This window comes from Melopsittacus undulatus, chromosome 10 (assembly GCF_012275295.1).
Source record: "Melopsittacus undulatus isolate bMelUnd1 chromosome 10, bMelUnd1.mat.Z, whole genome shotgun sequence".
NCBI classification, from domain to species: Eukaryota; Metazoa; Chordata; class Aves; order Psittaciformes; family Psittaculidae; genus Melopsittacus; species Melopsittacus undulatus.
This window is the reverse complement of record NC_047536.1, coordinates 32,509,725-32,529,190: the sequence shown is the minus strand read 5'-3', so window position 1 is coordinate 32,529,190 and position 19,466 is coordinate 32,509,725. Positions and strand designations below refer to the sequence as shown.

At 47.1% G+C, this 19,466-nt stretch overlaps 1 protein-coding gene across 1 annotated transcript in view; it reads right to left on the bottom strand.

The window, feature by feature from the left end:
• The window catches only part of COL9A3 (collagen type IX alpha 3 chain), a 34,811-nt gene that overhangs the window by 2,744 nt on the left and 12,601 nt on the right, over window positions 1–19,466 (bottom strand). Inside the window, exons 11-30 of the mRNA XM_031047034.2 lie at window positions 18,190–18,246; window positions 16,876–16,929; window positions 16,351–16,404; window positions 15,802–15,855; window positions 15,044–15,097; window positions 14,192–14,245; window positions 13,727–13,780; window positions 13,397–13,450; window positions 12,805–12,858; window positions 12,192–12,236; window positions 11,265–11,318; window positions 10,822–10,875; window positions 8,198–8,251; window positions 7,420–7,491; window positions 3,909–3,944; window positions 2,606–2,650; window positions 2,213–2,245; window positions 1,701–1,847; window positions 1,021–1,075; window positions 87–269 (exon numbers count right to left, since the gene is read on the bottom strand). Coding sequence (XP_030902894.2) covers window positions 87–269; window positions 1,021–1,075; window positions 1,701–1,847; window positions 2,213–2,245; window positions 2,606–2,650; window positions 3,909–3,944; window positions 7,420–7,491; window positions 8,198–8,251; window positions 10,822–10,875; window positions 11,265–11,318; window positions 12,192–12,236; window positions 12,805–12,858; window positions 13,397–13,450; window positions 13,727–13,780; window positions 14,192–14,245; window positions 15,044–15,097; window positions 15,802–15,855; window positions 16,351–16,404; window positions 16,876–16,929; window positions 18,190–18,246 — 1,267 coding nt within the window. The remainder of the gene's footprint in view (window positions 1–86; window positions 270–1,020; window positions 1,076–1,700; window positions 1,848–2,212; window positions 2,246–2,605; window positions 2,651–3,908; window positions 3,945–7,419; window positions 7,492–8,197; window positions 8,252–10,821; window positions 10,876–11,264; window positions 11,319–12,191; window positions 12,237–12,804; window positions 12,859–13,396; window positions 13,451–13,726; window positions 13,781–14,191; window positions 14,246–15,043; window positions 15,098–15,801; window positions 15,856–16,350; window positions 16,405–16,875; window positions 16,930–18,189; window positions 18,247–19,466) is intronic.

Below are 19,466 nucleotides of genomic sequence, written 5' to 3'. Positions count from 1 at the left end.
TTTGCCTCCTCCACTGCTGAAATAAGTGCACGTTTGCACGTTGTTTACGTGGGCATAAAAGAGAAGCAGGTTGGTTTAGTCCTTACCTCTGGGACCAGGGTCACCCAGCTCTCCCGTTGGCCCTCTGTATCCCGGGGGACCACGAGGACCAGGATGCCCAACGCTTCCCACAACTCCAGGCGGACCTGGGGGCCCAGCTGGGCCAGGCCGACCCGTCATTCCAGGAGACAAGGGCTTCCTCAGGTTAGCAGCTAACTGTGCAATTTGATCTGAAAAGAGCAATTAAAACAGAACAATTAAAACAGAGCAATTAAAACAGAACATTTAAACCAGAACAACTAAAAACTCCACATCCACCATCTTCACTCTTTGCTGGGCTGTTGTCTGCCACCAAGTGTGCTTAATGGAGTGAGAGCTGAAAAGCAAGTGCCTGGCATTAAAGCAGAGCTTTGGACTTGGGCAGAGCTTGTTCCTTGCAGTCCTACACACTTTGATTTTGGTGAGGAATCTGCAGGGTTTTAGGCTATTGATATCTCCTTTTTCCTAAACCACTTGAAAATGATACTCAATGATTAAAACAAGATTTCTGAACCAAGCTTTCAGGGTTAACTTCATCCCAACGATCAAATATAACCTCTAAATGCAGAACTTTGGAGGAAGAAGCCTCCTCCTTGCCTGACCAAAGTGATGGGATGTGCTGAAGTTCACAACAGCACAGGCTAGGGGCAAACACTTGTAGCCAGTGCTTGCAGGATGTGTGTGGGGTACCAGTGTCAGGGCTGCTCTGAGCACACGCTGCTTGTTGCCATGATGAATCACTTAAAAATACTAATCTTAGAAAACTGAATTTCATGCCAGACAACAAGTGACCTCTGAATAAGTTCTTACATTAAAGGTCAGCTTATTTCTCCTTCCCAAGACACAAAAATAGCAACCCCCAAGAGCCATCTTCTATTCAGGATCTACCCATCTTCAGCTAAGCTTGGTAATTAAAGCCCCTTTGCTCTCAGTAATACTCACCACTTATCATTTCCCCACAGAGCTCTCTTATATGTTGTTCACTGGCCTCTTTGCCCTGCAATTAACAGAAGAATGAGGACACCTCCTACAAACCATGCTGTCTATAATCATCCCTGACAGAAGCTTCAGGGCACAAAACTCCTTGCCAGCAGCTCAGTAGGAAGCACTGGATCCTGCATGAAGAGGAGTGGGTTTTCCCCCCCCTCTCTTCGAAAGATGATTGCTTCATTCAGAAGCTCTATTCATACTAATGGCATAGACTGAATATCTGGCCTGATGTTAAAATTAATCTGGGGTTTATTTGACCTTTCCTGTATGATGAAACTATGAGCTCTGGACCAAGACAGAAGTGGTCAATAGAAGCTGTAATTTAGATTACCAGCTTCTACCTCGCTTTTGTAATGAGAACAGGGACTTGCAGCCTATGCCAATAGACACAGATAATCTGCTCATGGATCACTGTGAGACAAGGTTAATTCTGCAGACTTTAATTCTTAAGCTTGCAAAGTGTTAATCCTTTTGTACTGGTAACCTCCCAGTACAAAACTGTTCTCTTGCAAGCAGTTACCTACATTTGTCTGCTTAAATACAGGACCTTATTGTTTGAATATGCATCCAAAATCCATTATTTATCCACTTGGGAGGCTCCCTGACTGTGCCTAGAAGCAGGTAATACGTACAGGAGGCCCAGGTTTTCCTGTGATGCCAGGGATGCCTTGCTCTCCCTGACGGCCCATGGGCCCGGGATGTCCTGGGATCCCTGGTACTCCAGCTGTCCCATTAGGTCCTTGGGCGCCTTTTGGACCAAGTTCTCCTCTTTTTCCTGGCTGTAATGAAGAAGGAGATTAAAAACCACTAACACTTAAAGCAGAACACATGGCCCATTAATTTCTTATGGGGATTAGTTGAGCCTTTCTCCATGTTTCCCTAACTGATCTGGCATGTACCCTTCCTACAATGTACATACACAGGTCATGATAACTGGAGTTCTTCCTGCAGAAAAACACATCTTAGTGTTTTGAATCCATAAAAAGTCATCCTTGCCATAGATTTTATAGCATGGCCAGGAAGAAAACGTGCTTCTAGGATATGATGCCAGAGCATAGTTTATGGAGATACATCATCAAAAGATGTGATGAACATGTTTGCTCCCAAAGCTTCAGTGCATGAGCCTGCAAGGTCTGACACATACCTCTCCTTTTTGGCCAGGGGGACCAAAGGGACCCTGTTAGAAAGAGAAAGAATGATCATTCAGCAACCACACATCTGAAGGCAAATCTCCCAAGCTCCAGGAAGCCAGGGTCACACACACATGGCATCTCATGGGCTTTCCTGGCAAGGAGGCCAGGAATGACAACAGGATGCTGGAGACCAGATTGAGCCCTGGCACAACAGGGATGGGAGTCCAGTGACAAAACCTGCCCTGGGTACCAATGCTGAACACAGGTCCAGGCAACCTGGCTGCTTCTTGGGATGGACAAAACCCATGGGTGGTTAATTCTGACCATATTAATCCTTGGTACATGGTTCCCTACACCCATCTGTTATTCGAGGGGTCAGTTCTACTGGATTTCAGGACACCTACCAGCTCTCCTTTGTCCCCTGGGAGGCCATCTGCTCCAGCAATGCCCTGCAAGTCAGATACCACAGTTAGTGGTGCACAAGGATTATTGACAATAACACTGAGACTTGGATAACCTCAGCTCCTAAGGGAGACGGGGGCATGTGGCAGCTTATCCAATGCTCCAGCAAGTTCTCTCTTCCCAAAGCTGAGCTCTACAGTTCCCCTGCTGCATCCCAAGCTGGCACTTGGATGAAAGGCTTAATTCATAGAGACGAGAGGCCTGATGGAGTGAAAGATGTTCACAGGCTGGCATTGACATTCCTTATACATTGAATGCATATTTCAGGTCTCACAGAAAATGTGGGTTTGCAATGACAGCTGAATGTTCAGTGTCCTGTGTAAATGGGCTTCCTCAACAGAGAACATCTCCATCCCACCCTTAAACAGGAGCATCCATCACCTAGTGAGGACCATCCCTCTCTGCTCTGGCTGGGGAGCATAACCTAAGAGAGGCTAAAGCTCTGCTGGCATTCTCTTTACCAGCTGTGACAAGGAGCATCCCTTTACTGCCATGAAGCCAATAGCAGCGTGTGCCCCTTGAGCATCACTGGGGGCAGCAGCAATCCCACCCCAACACTGCAGCAGAGCTCATTACACAGTAATCAGGGCAGAAAATGAACACTGCTCTGGTGCTCCTATGGCTTTAGAGAGGAAGTTATTTCAAGGCAAGCAGTGATGAGGTTCGTCTTTCCCTTAGCAACAACACAGGGCTCACACAGGCACTGACACTGGTGAGCAAAGCAAGCAACTTGCTGGAAAAGCTCTTGTTTTCTACACAGACACAGTCAGGCATTAACAAAAGGCAGATATTTGATGAAAAGAGGCTCAAAAGCTCATTGCTGAGAGCCAACTATGGAAATCAAGCAGCAAAAGGAGAAGGTTAAGTTCTATTTAATGAAGTCTATTAGTGTGCCGAGCTTTGAGGCTACAACGAATCCTCTCCATGAGGCACACGAAGTTCAATGAAAAGCTCTGCCAGCTGAACTCAGCAGTACGAGGTGAGGAGCTCAACACAGCATCCTCAGGGTTATGAAATACACAGCAAGAGACCAGCATTTTTATGACACCATTTTCATGTGTCCCCATTAGAACAGACTACATCCTTTTCCCCAACACAGGAAAAATGGGACCAAAGAGGGTTTAGTTGGTGCCTCCTCCTGAATCTTTTCATTTGAGGGAGGAAAAGCAGTTTGTGCTGTCACAGGATGCACCTATGTATGCTTTAAATACCTCTACTGACTCTAACAGGAAAGTTATCACTTACCTGGTTACCTTTGGGACCAGGAACACCAGTAGGACCCTGAGAATAAGTGAAAGAAAGAAGGCCAATGAGCTCAAACTGAATTCCTGGTGTGGTGAGACATTCACTCGCTCAGCAAGGGGTTGGGAATTAGTCTTCCAGCTGCCAAGTAGAATGGTTTGAATCTCATTTGAATCTCATTTAAATCTCATTCATACTTGGAAATAAGAGATCTTAAGCATCCTCCATAGCACTCTGCAGTCACCGGTTTGTGTTATAGGGCAGCTTCCCAGAGCAGGCAGAACCTCTCAGCTCGGTCCCAGTGGTCCTCTGCTCACCAAGTCCTCATCATGCAGACCAGAGATGTCTTCTTGCCCTGGCTCAGCAATGCATTGCTCTCCATCTGCCTAGCACAGGTTACCTGCACTGGCCCATTTCACACCATCCTCAATTCCCTATATCAAACTACAATGAATTCTGTGCTTTTAATCCTAGTCTTTAAAACCCGGTTTACAAAAGGCATCTCTCACATCCATCCCAGGGACAGGAGCTCTGCTTTGCCCCTCTGCTTTTCATTATAGTCACTATCATGACTGAAACAGCAATTTTACAAATGCCCAAATTAAAGGATGAGGTCCAGGATGGGGCTGATCTCTGCCTTTCACTCCTGAAGATGCGAGAAGGAGATTCAATCCTTCCACCTTTACCTCCCTGGTGCTCACAGAGAGGACATGAGGCCCTTTCAACCCTACTCCTAGGTCCCTAGAGGCCAACAAGGAGTTCAGAACCCCAGGGGTTTTACCTCTATTGCAAACAAATGGGATCTTCAATCCTTTTACCATTCTAACAGGATTCCTATGGCACATTCGTCCATCTGGCATCTGCAAAATGGTCTTGCTTAATAACTAGATCTGGCGATGGCTCAGCAGAACAAAAGCCTCAAGGAAGAGAAACATATCTAACCAGGGCATGTCATTCTGCTCAAGTCAAGCGAAATAAGTCAAAAAAGGGGCATTTCTATTGAGGAAAAAATAAGCCTCAGCCAAGCAGACAGTGGAATGTGGAAATGCACAAATGGCCACAGCTATTTATAAGCCCCATTTTATGTTTGCTGATGGCAAAGGAGATAGATTCTTTCCTGCACATTAGCATCTGGATTTGTACCTCCGCCTTCACAGAGTCTCAAGGCTCCATGGAAGTTAATGGCAATAAAACACAGCTCAATCGCCAAAGGCCATGTCCTTCAAGAAAAGCTTGGATTCAGACTGTACTGGGATTCCTAACAGCAGGAATACGTGACAGGACTTTAGGACCACTGGCTGCCCTCATGCTGGTAGCACCCCATCAGTTAAACACAACCAACATCCTTGTGCTGTGATGGAGCTGAGACATTGTCCCAGTAGATGCCAGCATCCAGAATCCCCAGGAATCTGATCATAATAAAACTCCTTAGGAAAAACATTTGCTTATTGCTACCTCAGTCAGCAACAACCACCAAACCCTGCCCAACAAGGTGCTTTATACATCATCTCAATACTGTTTAATACCTTAATGCACTAAACCTCTTGTGTTTTTCGTGCCAGCAAACACACTTACTGCTAAACCAGTTTATATTCCTGGCCACAATCAGTCCAAAGACTGTGAAGATCAGATCAGAACCTGTTCACCCAGGCCTGCAGCAATAGCTTCTTCCCTAACTAAAAAAGGCACAAGTGATTTCAGGGTGGGCTGCTCTGATTGTATCGATCCTGTATTGGCAGCTCTCTATACACACACCAGGACCAGAGGGCTGGGGTGGCTGTAAAGCAAGCCTAGGGCAGCATCTGTTGTGCTTCTTGTTCACCCCCAGAGCCTCCATCACCCCCAGCAGCAAACACTTATTGATTAAGGTCTAAAGACACAGTCTGAGGGTTTAGGGTCCTCCCCAAACCAAATCTTGTGTCCATTGATATGTGAAAGCCTGTGGTGCTGGCTGCAAGGAGGAGGACTGTGGGCACACATGGGTGTCACCAACACCAGCGGGATGGGATGGGCAGATGGATGTTATTCCAAGTACTAGCTGTGTATGTGGAGGGGAAAGTCTGCTACAGCATGCTTTCCTGGGGTTTTTCCTATTAACAAGCTGGGGTGGTAAGAAACAATCAACAATTACCTCTTAGAGTAACTAAACTTGACCTCAGAGCCAGGAACCATAGAACCACAGAATGGTTTGGGTTGGAAGGGACCTTAAAGCTCCTCCAGCTCCAACCATTGCCACGGGCAGGGACCCCTTCCACTGGAGCAGCTGCTCCAAGCCCCTGTGTCCAACCTGGCCTTGAGCACTGCCAGGGATGGGGCAGCCACAGCTTCTCTGGGCACCCTGTGCCAGCGCCTCAGCACCCTCACAGGGAACAGCTTCTGCCTAAGAGCTCATCTCAGTCTCCCCTCGGGCAGGTTCAAGCCATTCCCCTTGGCCTGTCCCTACATCCCTTGTCCCAAGCCCCTCTCCAGGTTTCCTGCAGCCCCTTTAGGCACTGGAGCTGCTCTCAGGTCTCCCCTTCAGGAGCCTTCTCTTCTCCAGGCTGCCCCAACTCAGGTCTCTCAGCCTGGCTCCGGAGCAGAGCTGCTCCTATATAAAACATGGACTTTTTGATTATCTTTTCCTTTAAGCATAACATTTTCCCTCCCTCTCAGGGCTGCTCTCTGGGTGCTGAGCTGCTGTCTGGGTGCTGAGCTGCTCTCTGGATGCTGAGCTGCTCTATGCAGGGGCCTCTTCCCCTCTGAACATACATTTCTGACCGCAGCAGAGCCCTGCCTGCAGTCAGAACCCCGCAGCTCCACAATAACCCTCCTGTCTCACACTTCCAGGCTCACATTCCCTTCAAGAGGCCTTTGTAAACCTGCCTGGAGCTGTCACAGAAGGGCCATTGTGAAAGCCCCGTGGCTGCGATCCCTTACACAGAAACTTCACCTTAAAGCTGGAGTGGAGGAATGGTGAACACAGGGCTCCTGTTCTCCTGCAAGCCCCCATTGAAATGAGAATGAATTCATTGCAATAGTCACATTTATTGGGGTGTGGGGCTCAGGTGTGCTGCTGCTGAGAAAGAAAGTCACTGAGCAAAGTGTTATTGTAAGATGCAGAAAGCCTGACTGAGGATCTGAGTAATGCAGATGCATTGATCAGCTCTCCTGTGCTCATGGGGAGCAAGGCTTTGGTGAGATCAGCATACAGAGCAGGGCAAACACCAACAGCCATCACCTACTCTGGCTGGGACAGGATTCCAAAGCCTCTTTGAAACAATCCATCCTGCCTAAAAATAGTGGGAGCTCCTGAACTGAGACAGAAACAAGGAATGGAAGAGATAGGACACACACATCCTGCTCTGTGCTGGAGGGTCTGTAGCAGCCACAGAGGATGGATCAGGACACCCCATGGACCCACCTTCTATCAAGCCTGCTTGTGTTTGCTGGGGTGCCATCGGCTACACTGTGTTTGGATCCCCATTAATGCTCTGATTTCACCTCTCCCAAGCAGGAATTACAGATGGCTTCTTACCCTGTCACCTAACTCTCCACGAATTCCAGTCGGACCAGGCAGGCCAGGTTCACCGCTGGCACCTTTGGGACCCTGTTAGGGAAACAAAAACCAAGCTCCAGCTTAAGAGTGCCAGGAAACCACCAAAGCTCACCAGTGCCCATAACATGTTCAAGGTCACTCATCTTAGATCTCTCCTCTTGCATTCCCCCATCCATCCATTCCACCTAGGGACCCCTTGCTGACTGCTGGTACCACTTGCATTGGTTGGTACAGCCCATTCCAGCCTCTGCTCATCACTGAGGTGGAACCACCCTGGCAAAGTCCTCCAGGCTTCGCCTGCCCTAGGTCTCTCCCCAATAAAACCCCATCTGTGACTCCTGACCAAGTGATGCTCCCAGTGCCACACACTGGTTTTCATCCAGTTTCATTGGGGAATGGTGATGAACACTCCCTTGGAGATGGGAGGGAAGAATATGGGGGTCTCCAGTGCGGCAGAAGACATACAGGCTGGAAGCATCCCAGCTGAGGATGAATTAAGCTGTCTTTACAAAGGTCAAACTTAAACCCTTTTGCCAACAACTACTACATATAAACAGCTCCAGCAGGCAGCTTATCTGGCCTTGTGCTCTTCCTATTGCACTGTGTTAATAGAGGGGTCACACTGGTTCTGGCCAACAGAAGAAGGTTTCTTCCTTCCTATCGCTTGCTGCCATCATGCAATTGTCCTGCCAAAGGTGTGTAGACAAATGGCCTGTCAAACCCAATGTACATTAAATTACCCTTGCGAGCCACTGACCTGGAAACCTCTGACACCAGGGGCTCCCACCGGGCCCTGCAGACCAAGTGGTCCCTGAAAAGAGAAAGATAAGCTTTGGTAAGGAAATACTATAGGGTCAGGTAAGTCACTTGTGTAATTGTATCAGTTCTAACAGGGAATTGCTCTTGTATTGCAGCAGACTTTGCCCAGTGCCATTGCTGATGAGCCTGGTGAGCCACTGTAAAGGAACCTGGTGTTTGCTGAGCCCTGCTCATGTTAACAGAAATGCTCCTATATCAATGCTCAAGAACGTGCCACACTCATGACTAATACAGGTCAATGACAGCAGGAAGGGGTAGCATGACAGCACAGATGATGTACATCAAAGGGGATCTGCTGTCCCACTATTATGCTTTTAATTAATCCTGTTCTGCAAGAAGCTACTGGGAAACACATGTTACAGGCACTTGGAAATGAAAAATGGCAATTGCATCTACTTGCTTAGACATGCTTGGTAGCAGCAATACAGGAACAGGCAATATCTTATGCTGTCAGTGCAGGTGCTTTTAAGAGCCTGGCTCACCAGCCAGAACATGAATGTTACCATTAGGAGTCTCTATTGCTTTCTATAGGAAAAGAAAATCACACAATGAAGATCTTGGGTGAAAAAACCCTAATTTAGACATCTAAATATCGTTTCTAAAACAGCTTTTAGAACAGGTGCCTTTGGCAAGCATCTGCCACAAGGTGGGACTTCAGCTTCGTTTCCTTTCACATCAGCATCTCCTGAGTGTAGTGTTAATGGACACAAATGAACTTCAAACTGGCCATCCCAGGTAGAGGATCAGTCGGCAGGGACTGTCCCACATACCCAAGAAACCCACTGGATTGAAATGGGTATGTGTCCAAATGGCATCTCTGATTTTCCCTTAAGTGTATTTTCCCTCATTGTTAGGCCCTACAAACTCTCCCTGGTATCTGAACCTAAGTTCTCCTGGTCATCATAAAGAGGAAACCCTCGTGTGATATGTGATGGAAGGAGCCAATCTGCTGAAACAAAGCAGCATCGTCTTCCAAAGGCCACAGAGCTGCTCAGGTATTTTTGTTCTGGTTCCACTTCTGTTTTCTGCCTGTAATTCAGTGATGAACTTGTGACAGTTAGAAATACAGGTAGGACAAATTACATTGAACTGCATTGAAACTGACTCTGCTGATACCTTTACAAGCGGTGGGACCTGAAAGAACCAACAGCCTCTGAATGGGAAGAAACCCCTTGGTGTTCTATGCTACATAAAGGCAAACTGTTCAGAGCCAAACAACCTTAGCACTGGACAAACCCTGTGAGTCTCAGAACAGCCCAGGCTTAACTGTATTTCATGTCATTAGGACTCCAATGCAAACCAGAAGCTAGGAACCCAGGTTAGAAGCAAACACAGGTTCAGCTGCGATCACACCCACATCAGACGTCCACCCCAATGCAATCAGCTGGACTGCGTCTGATTTTTGGCCATAATACTGTGATACCTTCCATAGGGTCAGCTATTTTGATGTAAACTTGCAGATAAAGGCAAACATCAATAATTCAGTTGATTCCTAAGGCTGATTTCCCTCTCCTTGGAAGTTTAAGGAGCAGCTGCTCCCAAGCAATAGATCATCACACAGCTCAGTTTGGTCCAAGGGGAACATACCAGAAACCACATCAGTCGGCTTCTGGGTTGCAAAATGAGATTAAAAGGGAGGAAAAAAAAGCAAAGGAAAAAGGCCAACAAACCCACTGGAAGGTCAGGTCCAACCACAACAGCAGCACTGGATGGGGAGTGACAAAATAAAAGGGACCCTGGCATTTTGAGCAGTAGAATCAGGCTGTTATCATCCTGGTATCAGTTATTGGTGTCTCTGCTACTGAGCAGGGACACAACAGGTAGCTATGCAGTTACTTGCAGGTTTGCATTGCAACTCCAGTTTACTTCTCAGGCTCTGAGGTGGTGCAGGGAATGCAATGGGAGCAGGAACAAGATGTTCCACTATGACCTCAGTGATTTCTGACCCAGAAGCTTCAAAAAGCCATCATTTTAGAGCAAAAATGAGAAGTACCAGGGCTGTGTATGGGGGGTTGGTCCCTAGGGGCTCATATCAACCAGATACACTTCTCAAGCCCTGTCATTCACCATGATGATGTGCAGCCTTTCCAGTCCTATTGCTTTGGGTTTTGCAGTGAATCTCTACTACTCCAAGGGAAGCAATACAGGAAGGGAAAGGATTTCATGTTCCATGTGCTGGTGCAATGTACATTGCAATGGTATAACAGGAGCTTTGCTTCATCAATGACTCACGTTCAGCAAAAGCTGAATGTTATTACTGTCTAAAGAGGGAATTGCTGATAGTCCAGTCTGTCCTGTCTGCCCATTGCAGCTCCACAATCCTCTTGGACAACTGCAGCTTCTATTGACAAACTAAAGGGGAGGAATCACTTTGCATCTGCACGGAGCTGTCAGTGAGAGCAGGATCTGATCCTCTTCTGGAGGAGTAATTCCTCTGCTGCCAAACCTCCATAGGGACAATGCTAACAGAGAATGGGGTCTTTTTCTTTAGCCAGAGAGTCATCCCCATGCACTTATCTCTCTTTTGGTACCTATCTGATCTACAAGCAGTGCTGTACTTACAGTTGCTCCTCGGGGGCCTGGCAGACCTCTCTCACCAGGAATACCAACATCACCCTGGCAATAACACCAAAATCAGCTGTGTCACTTAGGAGCCATAAATCCCTCTTCCCAACCCATTGCAGAGCCAGAACACATTCCCAGATCCCAGGTTACTTCAACCCCAACCTTCCTGCCCTGCTGGCCCATCCGCTGGGTCACACAGCCTGCCCCAATGGGCTCTGCTGCAACACCATATCTGTGCATGGAGGTGTCCACCCATCCGACCTGCATCCCTGGGTAGCTCCACATAAGCATGAGGCTCATCACCATGGTTTGCATGTGTTGCAGGCAGCACAGCACCTATTGCATTACTGAAAGCTTTATCTGTGCAGGGAAGCAGCACATGAGCTCTGGCTTTGCAGTTTGCTTTACTCATGATAAGTGTGAAAGACAGGGATACGTACAGGGATGCCTGGCTCTCCAGAGGGACCTGCTTCTCCCATCTCTCCAGGACTGCCCTGCAGTGTAGGAAGCAAATACTCAGTTAGGGCATAAGCTCAAAGAGTTATTTCTAATCCTAATGCAGAGCAACAAATGGAGGGAGCTAAAACCTGGATTGGGGAATAAAAACAGCTTTAAGCTTTTACAGTTGTAAAACCAAGATGACAAAACCTCAGCAACAGACATTTAAAGAACTGAGCATCCTGTCCTGTGGCCAGGGCCTAGGGGGGCTCATTCAGACTGGAGCAGACCACTGATACAGAGATGCTCTTTGGGAAGCATTCTCAGGATACCCCACTTCATTCATTCCTTTATGCCAGGAGAAACACCTCCTTTCAGTGTACTCACATGGATGAATATTAGAAAGAATAAGGATGCAGATGGAGAATTTCAGAGAACAAGGGGCAGGGAGGCATTAAAAAAGACACGTTCCAGAACAGATTTGTGCTGGACTGCTTTGGTCTGAGACTTCCTTTTATTTCACAGGTAGGTACCAATCTAAAGCTCTATGGAAGCCTGAGGTAGGGGGGAAATCTCCAAGAGGCAAGAGGAGATATTCCTGCTCCTGCTTGCACACACTCAGCCTTCTGATTCCCAAAGATGAAGCCTTGACAAAAGGGTGAACACATCCTTCTGAGGGTTACTAAACCACTGATGACTTCCCTGTGTACCTGCTATGTCTTTGCTGAACCAGGTGCTGTCTCAGCAAGAGCAGGGACATTGTATTACCTAATGCCTGCTCCTCACTTCCAGGGCAGCTCAGCCACCATCACTTTGGGGTAAGTCCTCTCAGGGTCTACCTGTGATCACCTATCCCCAAAGCTGAAAAGCCTCACAGTGTCAAGCGCAGTAGCTTCCCCACCAGAACCCATCATTAGGGATTCACTTACTGGTTCACCCTTGGAGCCTTTAATACCTGCTCTTCCAGGCAGTCCCTGAAAGGGGGGAAAAATCAATGTCAGTAGAAATACAAGTTATTACATTTGTTATTCTGGTCTGATCTGACACAAGGAGCAGCATTTGCTTGAAGCAAGGGAGGATTTACTCTTCCTTGTCTTTCACCATGAAAATAATGGCTTTTATTTCTCTCTTGTTCACTGCCCTCACATCCCTGCGTGCACTAATCCTTGACAACTCGACATACACTAATCCTTGACAGGGCGAAGAGGAGGAATATACAAATAGAGCAAGAGCAGCAACATCCTGCAGAGCAGAAACCTCTCTGCAGGGGTGTTTGGAATGTTCTCTAAGACAGGAAGAAAAGGAGAAAGGGATAATTTACCTTTATTTAGATAGGTGGAAGTCTGAAGAGAGGAAACGTTTTGCCAATGAACAAGCAAAAGCCAGGGACAGAGCTGAGGATATTGTGTCCCAGATTTACCTCCCTGCATAAGGAATGCAGTCACTGGGATGGGAAAGAGAAAACCCCTCTCACATTTGAGTTTAGAGAGAACCAGAGCAGCCAAAGGCCCCACAGGGGACAGGTCCTGCTGCCATACTCACAGGAAGTCCATTCGGCCCCTTCTCTCCAGGAGCACCCATGCGAGCTGCATCACCCTGCGGATATAGGGAGGTTAGAGGGATGCTTGGTACCAGAAAATGGTCTGACGCAGGTAGGAGACACATTCCCAGTCTTATCCCTCCCCATCTGGGCAGGACCAAGAGCACATTGTGTCTACAGGAGGTAGGCACCCAATGGGACTCAGGGTGCAGCACATGGCCCATGTGCCCATGGGATTACTGTTCAAAATCCAGTGCTGCATCTGACAGCACTTTGTCTACAGGCAATTAAAACAAACAGATGCTTCCACCAACAGCTCTGAAAAGGCATCTCTGAAGGCCTAAAGTCAGCCAGTAGGAACCACTAAGTATAGGGACACAGCTGAGCTTGGATCATCCCTGCATGGCCCATATGTGCATCTTCTCTCTTGGGATTAATTAATAGAAGCCACTTCTCTCTTCTTCACCAGTTACACTAATGGCAAACTCTGTAGCAGCCAAAGCTTTCCAGCCACGTTCTTCACAGCACCAGGAGCTTTGCAGCACACATGGGATGGAAACATGCCGTGCAGTGGTTAAGTAGGACTTTACAAACCTTCTCACCATCGAGTCCGGGAGCCCCATCCCGTCCATCCTTGCCAGGCATGCCCTGCAAGCACACACAGCATGGGTTAGGGTTATAAGGAGATTGTGGTTTGCAAAACACATTCATAACAAAGAACCTTTTGGCAATGGGTCCAGCTCCAGTTGTACTGGGAGGCTTTACATTAACAGCAGTAAAACTGGGGTTACACTGAAGGCTACAGAGACCCAGCAGCAGGAGTCTGATAGCAAAGACTAAGAGGCAAGTTCTTTGCTATCATGTTGTACTTCATCATAGCCAGCAGGACATTAGTGAGACTTGAAACCTGTTTAATTGACTTACAGGCTCTCCGATGAGTCCACGAGCCCCTGGGTTTCCTTTTGGTCCAGGTCTACCCTAGAAATCAACAACAAATCCTGTGTTATCCAGGATTGTCCTTGTTTCAGGCACAATCCTTCAGAACAATCAGTCCACAAAGATAAAACTCAGACTCTGTAGGGACATTTCATTGGCTCCTATCCTGCTCAGGTAGGCACAGCTGTTCTTTTAGGACACAGCAGAAAACTGGCACAATTCTGGCTGTAACTCTTGATCATTTCAAGAGATGGAGATGTAAGATCTGACCCCTGTGCTCTAGGCTGTAAGCAGCACTTGGGCATGTTTAATAAGACTCAAGCATCTCATTTTTGAGAGGAATACTTTCATCCCTTTCAAACCAAGGTGGGGACAAGCCATAAGAGACACTGACACAGACCCCTTTGATGTCACATCCCATATCTGAGCAGACAGGTGTTTTGCTGCACTTACAGTATCTCCTTTGGGCCCCCTGAATCCTTGAGGTCCTTTGTTTCCTTGTTCTCCCTGTGACAGAGGAGGAAAAGCCATTGAAAGCACCTTCACCACACAGTGACAAGGACTAACGTTTCAAGGGTGTAAGTGATGGAGGGTGTTGTGCTGTTTGCTGCTGTTAGCAGAGGAGGGAGCATTCACATTCCCTTAGGAGCTCGGCTGTGCTGCCTCAGTTACACTCTGTAATTCCTGACACAGATGAATTGCAGCAGGGACTTTGCCAACAATCCCTCTGGGCAGAGACCATCATTTAATGAAGTGATTTCTTTAACCAGAAGCAGAGTGGGAGTTTTCTGTCTGGATCCTGCTTGGTGCAATGGAATGTTGGCTGGACAGCGAGCACTCATGTTTAGTTCAGATTAATACCTTCTATAACTGCAAAGACCTAGGAGGGGTCCCCAGAGGGGATGTGGTGCATCTTTAATACACAATGATTTCTGCTTGTAGCTGTGGACACCTGGGAATAGACCAGGCTCCAAGGATGCAAGCTCAGGATAGCACTTACTGATTCCTCCTCCTAACTCTCCTTCCCAAGCACAACACAGATTCCCTTCTCAAGCTGCTGATGCTCAGGGAAGAGCAGTAAGGAAGAGAGAGCAATGGAAACGTGGTGAACTTGTTCTGGGACAAGACATCATCTATCTGGGACAGGTGGAATAACATTGCTCTAACTGGAGGGAAAAGGCAAAGGGAATGATCTGATGGAGATGAGCGCACTCCTGTTCATCGGCAGCAAAGAGTTTAGTGCAGGAGGAAGAAACTTGAGGCTTTGGTTGTGGAAAGCAGTGTCGTAATGATGCAGATACATACGGCTTTCCCTGGAGGTCCTGGGATTCCAGGTGGCCCTCGGAAACCAATGTCACCCTGCAAAGAGTAATACATCACTGTAACACTGGGGTAGGCAGAGGGGGCAGTGACAGTATCCCTACCTCATACTGCAGTCTAAGAAAACACAAGAGCCCTGGAAAGCCACCCCATTCCTGCAATGATCCCCATCTGGACCAGCAGGTTTTCACTCTGGATCTCTGTGACTCGCTGATACAATTCATGGCCTTGTTATCCTGATAACACACTTGCTCCTAAATAAATACATGACTTTATCCAATTCAAAGCTACTCTAGACTGATGGTCAAGGGACCCTGGCGAAAGCCCAAAGCCACAATGAGCTAAAGAGTGACCCTGTTCTCACTGAGGAGCCTTCTCATGTCTGAAAACCTTTGTCCACCAGTGAGTCTTTGCTTTTCTCTTCTAAAGAGACAGGACAGAAAGTGAAACGCTCACAGAACGCTCCTCAGGTTTCTATAGGGCTCTTCAGCACTGTCAGTCTCACAGGGACAGAGCTTTGTCCTTCTGGTCTGGATGCTTACATCAGGCTGGGCCTGATCCTGTCAACCCCTTGGGTATGAAGGCTCCTCCTGCCTTTGGAAGGAGGCTGCACTGGGGGGTGCAGGAAAGAGCCAGCACTTTACAAGCTCCCCAGTGGTAAAGACAAACAGAACCTGGCCCTTGCATGAGACAAACTGGTGGCAGAAGGAGGGAATAGACTCAAATCGGGTGTTTATGCTTACTCTGTCGCCAGCCGGACCCATTGGACCAGGGAGGCCTCTTAGTCCTCTTGGGCCCTAATTAAGGAAACCAATCAGTTAAAACCCCATCACTGTTAAACATAAACCAGCAGAACAGCATCGAGGTAACAACTCATCAACACAGAAAGCATTAGGGAATAGCGAGAAGGAGCAGAAAGCTCAGCCTTCTGATGCACATTATCCTCTATGGTGACAACACTGAGCAAGCAACACTGTGCTGATACCCCAATATAGAGATGTATTCTGATACAGGTCTCCTGGCCTGTCAAGCCAGCACAGAGCTCAGCTTTCAGATCCACCCAAAAGGTGCCCAGCGCTTTACTGGATCAGTCATCACTTGGATGTCTCACCCAAGGAGCAGAACCAAAAGCAAGACCTGAATTAAAGCTTGGTGAAAGCAGAACGATTTGTTTTATCCCCAGCATCTGTTCTATGAAGCAAGAACTGTTTGTGTAACACAAGGTGATTGATGGCACCATTGAGTTTCACAGTATGAAAGTCAATGGAATTGGTCTGAAGAGCAATTGTTACCTGCAGGCCAACGCTGCCAGGGATGCCAGGAGGACCCGGAGGGCCAGGACTGCCCTAGGGGAGAAAGATCAATCAGACAAGGGGTGAGCCAGCATGAACCTGACAGCACAAAGCCAGGGAGCTTCCCATCTCCTTTCTCCTTCAGCTCCCTCCCACCCGGATTTATGCTTCGGGATCTGCATCCCTATTACAGCCAATTTCATCCCCACACAAGAGCACTCCATCAGTCAGGAATTCACCTGAGTGATTAATGCAGGGCTTTTTCCTGAGCTGACACCCCTGCATGTGAAACAATAGGTGTTAACTCCTCAGGCTGAGCTGAGCATTGTGATCATTGGGAAGATAGGTTTCCTGGGAGTACTAGCACACGGCCACACATGCAGAGCAATGGAAGCCAGTGTGCTTCAGTCACCATAACTCCTTGTTGTTCAGCCAATTGCCTCATTTCTCCTTGTCTTGAAGGAATCATTTATGCTGCTTTTAAAGAGAAAACCCCTCCCCTGTACCCTTTCAGCTGAAGTTTACCTTCTCTCCTTCTTTTCCTATTTCACCAGGTTCTCCTTTGTGACCAGTGTGTCCCTAGAAATGAGAGCTCTGGTTATTCACATTCCAGTACAGGATTGCTTCAAAACGTAAAGGTAGCTGTGAGACCTAAACCCACACAAAAAACCTACTGGGAAAAGAACCTATACCTGTGTTGTAACCATGTGAATGGAGGTCAATTCTGGAGCTGTTTGGCCATGCACACCCCTGTGCTTGGTATCAGTGTGTCAGAATTGGTCCAGTTTCAGGAAATGCCCCAGCTTTGGTTTTCAAGAGTGACTTGTGGCTACAGGTATCTGGATTTCAGTGGCAGGTCAGGGACCAGAACTTGGTTCCCATCACTTCTGAAAACAGGGTCAAAACGCTTCTGAAAACCCCATTCTGCATCTTTAACCTCCCTTTTCATGCAAGTCACCTCTAATGTCTGCAGCATCAAGCTTGCAAAGAAACCCATATCCCACTGAAACCTTTCTATAAACTCAGACTCAATTTGCTTCTTGGCTCCCTTCCTACAATTATGGGAGAGACCCAGACCAATTTCAACCATGGCAGATGTTATTCATCACCATGAAAAAGGTCCTGGGCATCATTTGCATCATAATTGGAAACCCACACAGGTTCTTCCCATTTCCTAAGCTATCAATTGTGAATAGTTCTACCCTAAGCATTGTGTATTTTGAACTACATTTATGACTCAGCTCAGAGACCAAACAGACCTGCACACAATTCATGTCAATCATAGCAGGGATGGAGAGGGAGATGTTTAACTGCTGAATGAGTTTTCCTATGGCCACAACTTAGGATTCATGTACCAGAATGAAACAACATAATCAGGAATCTGGCTGGTGCTATAAAATGACAGTTAAATTGTATGTAGTCATGTAAGTTAGGTCTTGCTTTGCTCACCTTATGCAAAGGGTTGAGTTTCATTTGCAGGAATAAGCAGCTGTATTTAAATCCTACATCTAACACAGGCTGCAAGGGATGGAGCCACAAAACAATGTGCCTGCAAGTGCAAGTACTCGAAGGATGTAAAGCCTCTTGCTGAAGGTGAAGGGAGAGCACTCACACTTCACAGGATTGACTTCAGCTATTACTACAAGGGTGGGAGCAGCAAAGAGGGCACAGTTGCATCCTTCATCCTCCTCTTGTCTCATATTTGGCTGCTTTAGGGAATCTTCTGTTTCAACAGCATCAATACAGGGCTGGTTTGGAGGTGTGGAGCTATACATTGTGCATAAAACAGGGGTTCACAGTGGTGTTTACTCCTGTATCTGCAGGTGGTGTTTTCCTTACCTTGAACCCTGGCATTCCTGGGGGACCTGGAGGACCTGGTGGGCACAGAGCTGGGCACTGCAAGGAAGAGAAACACTCTGGTTTATCAAACACAAACAGCACAGCCAGGGAAGCTGGTTCTATTGCGTGGGAGAGGTGGAGAAGTCATGTGGGTTTTGGCCTTAAATCCACTAAATCTTAGGGATTCATAGCATCATGCATTGATCATAGGCATTTCCCTATGGCAAAAGGTCCTAAACAGGTCCTCAGGCCCCCAGTAACCCATAAAACAGTGATTTCTGAATGGTTTGCTTCACTGTGAACATGGACTGTGAGAACTTCTGAAGGCTGACAATTGTTCACAGGCCAGAATGCTGAAGAATCACAGCTCCCAGTGAAGCTGGATCGGTGTATTGTACATCATTAGGAACGTATTTCACGCTGGGTATTAATTCATCCCTATGGATTTCCTTCGCACTACTCACCTAACTGAAACAAGAGCAAGCATTAGAGCATATTGGAAGGGGACCTATAAAAACAATTACCCCAATACCTATAAGCTGGTACCTGCAGATGTCTAAGGGTGGTTGGGAACTCAAGTCTGACTCTCTGGTTTGGGAACAAACAGAGCACGCATGGGAATTTAATGGGGCTCAAAAGCCATACTATAAAAAAGTTATCAAAAGAGAATGAGGTTTTCTCCTGCAGCTTTTCTTTCATTTATTTTTCTTTCTTTTAATAAATCTCAGGCAACACCTCTGCAGCAGAAATTTCATTTTCTAGTATACTCCACAGAGTAACTTCAATTAAACCTGTAGAAACAGCATCATTTTCCATTACCTTCCATGTAATTTGCCATAAGGCAGCCTCAACTGAGCTTTTTGGTGGCACAGCAATTAAAAACCCAAAGATGAAGTCATAACAGCAGCTGTGAAATGGGGAAGCATCACTTTTATCATGCATGGACTTTACAGGCCTCTCATTCCCCCAAAAGACAGGAATCAGGACTCTGTTCTAAGGAAGGATGCCTAAACAGAGCATATGCCCAGAGGAACCCGGTGCCACCATCCATGGAAATAAACAGCGCTACACACACAACCTTTTCTCTTGTAAAGCAGGATTAGAGGCAGAGGCATGAAAAGCTGTTGTCATTTACCAAATGCTAAGGTTTTCCAAGTGAAGGATGTGTGCAAAGCCTGTATGTTGTAAAACAAACTGGAAAGCAAAGATAAGGGGAAAATCAAACCCAGGGCATCTACCTCCTCAAAAGAACATTTCAGCCTTGTAAACACACACAC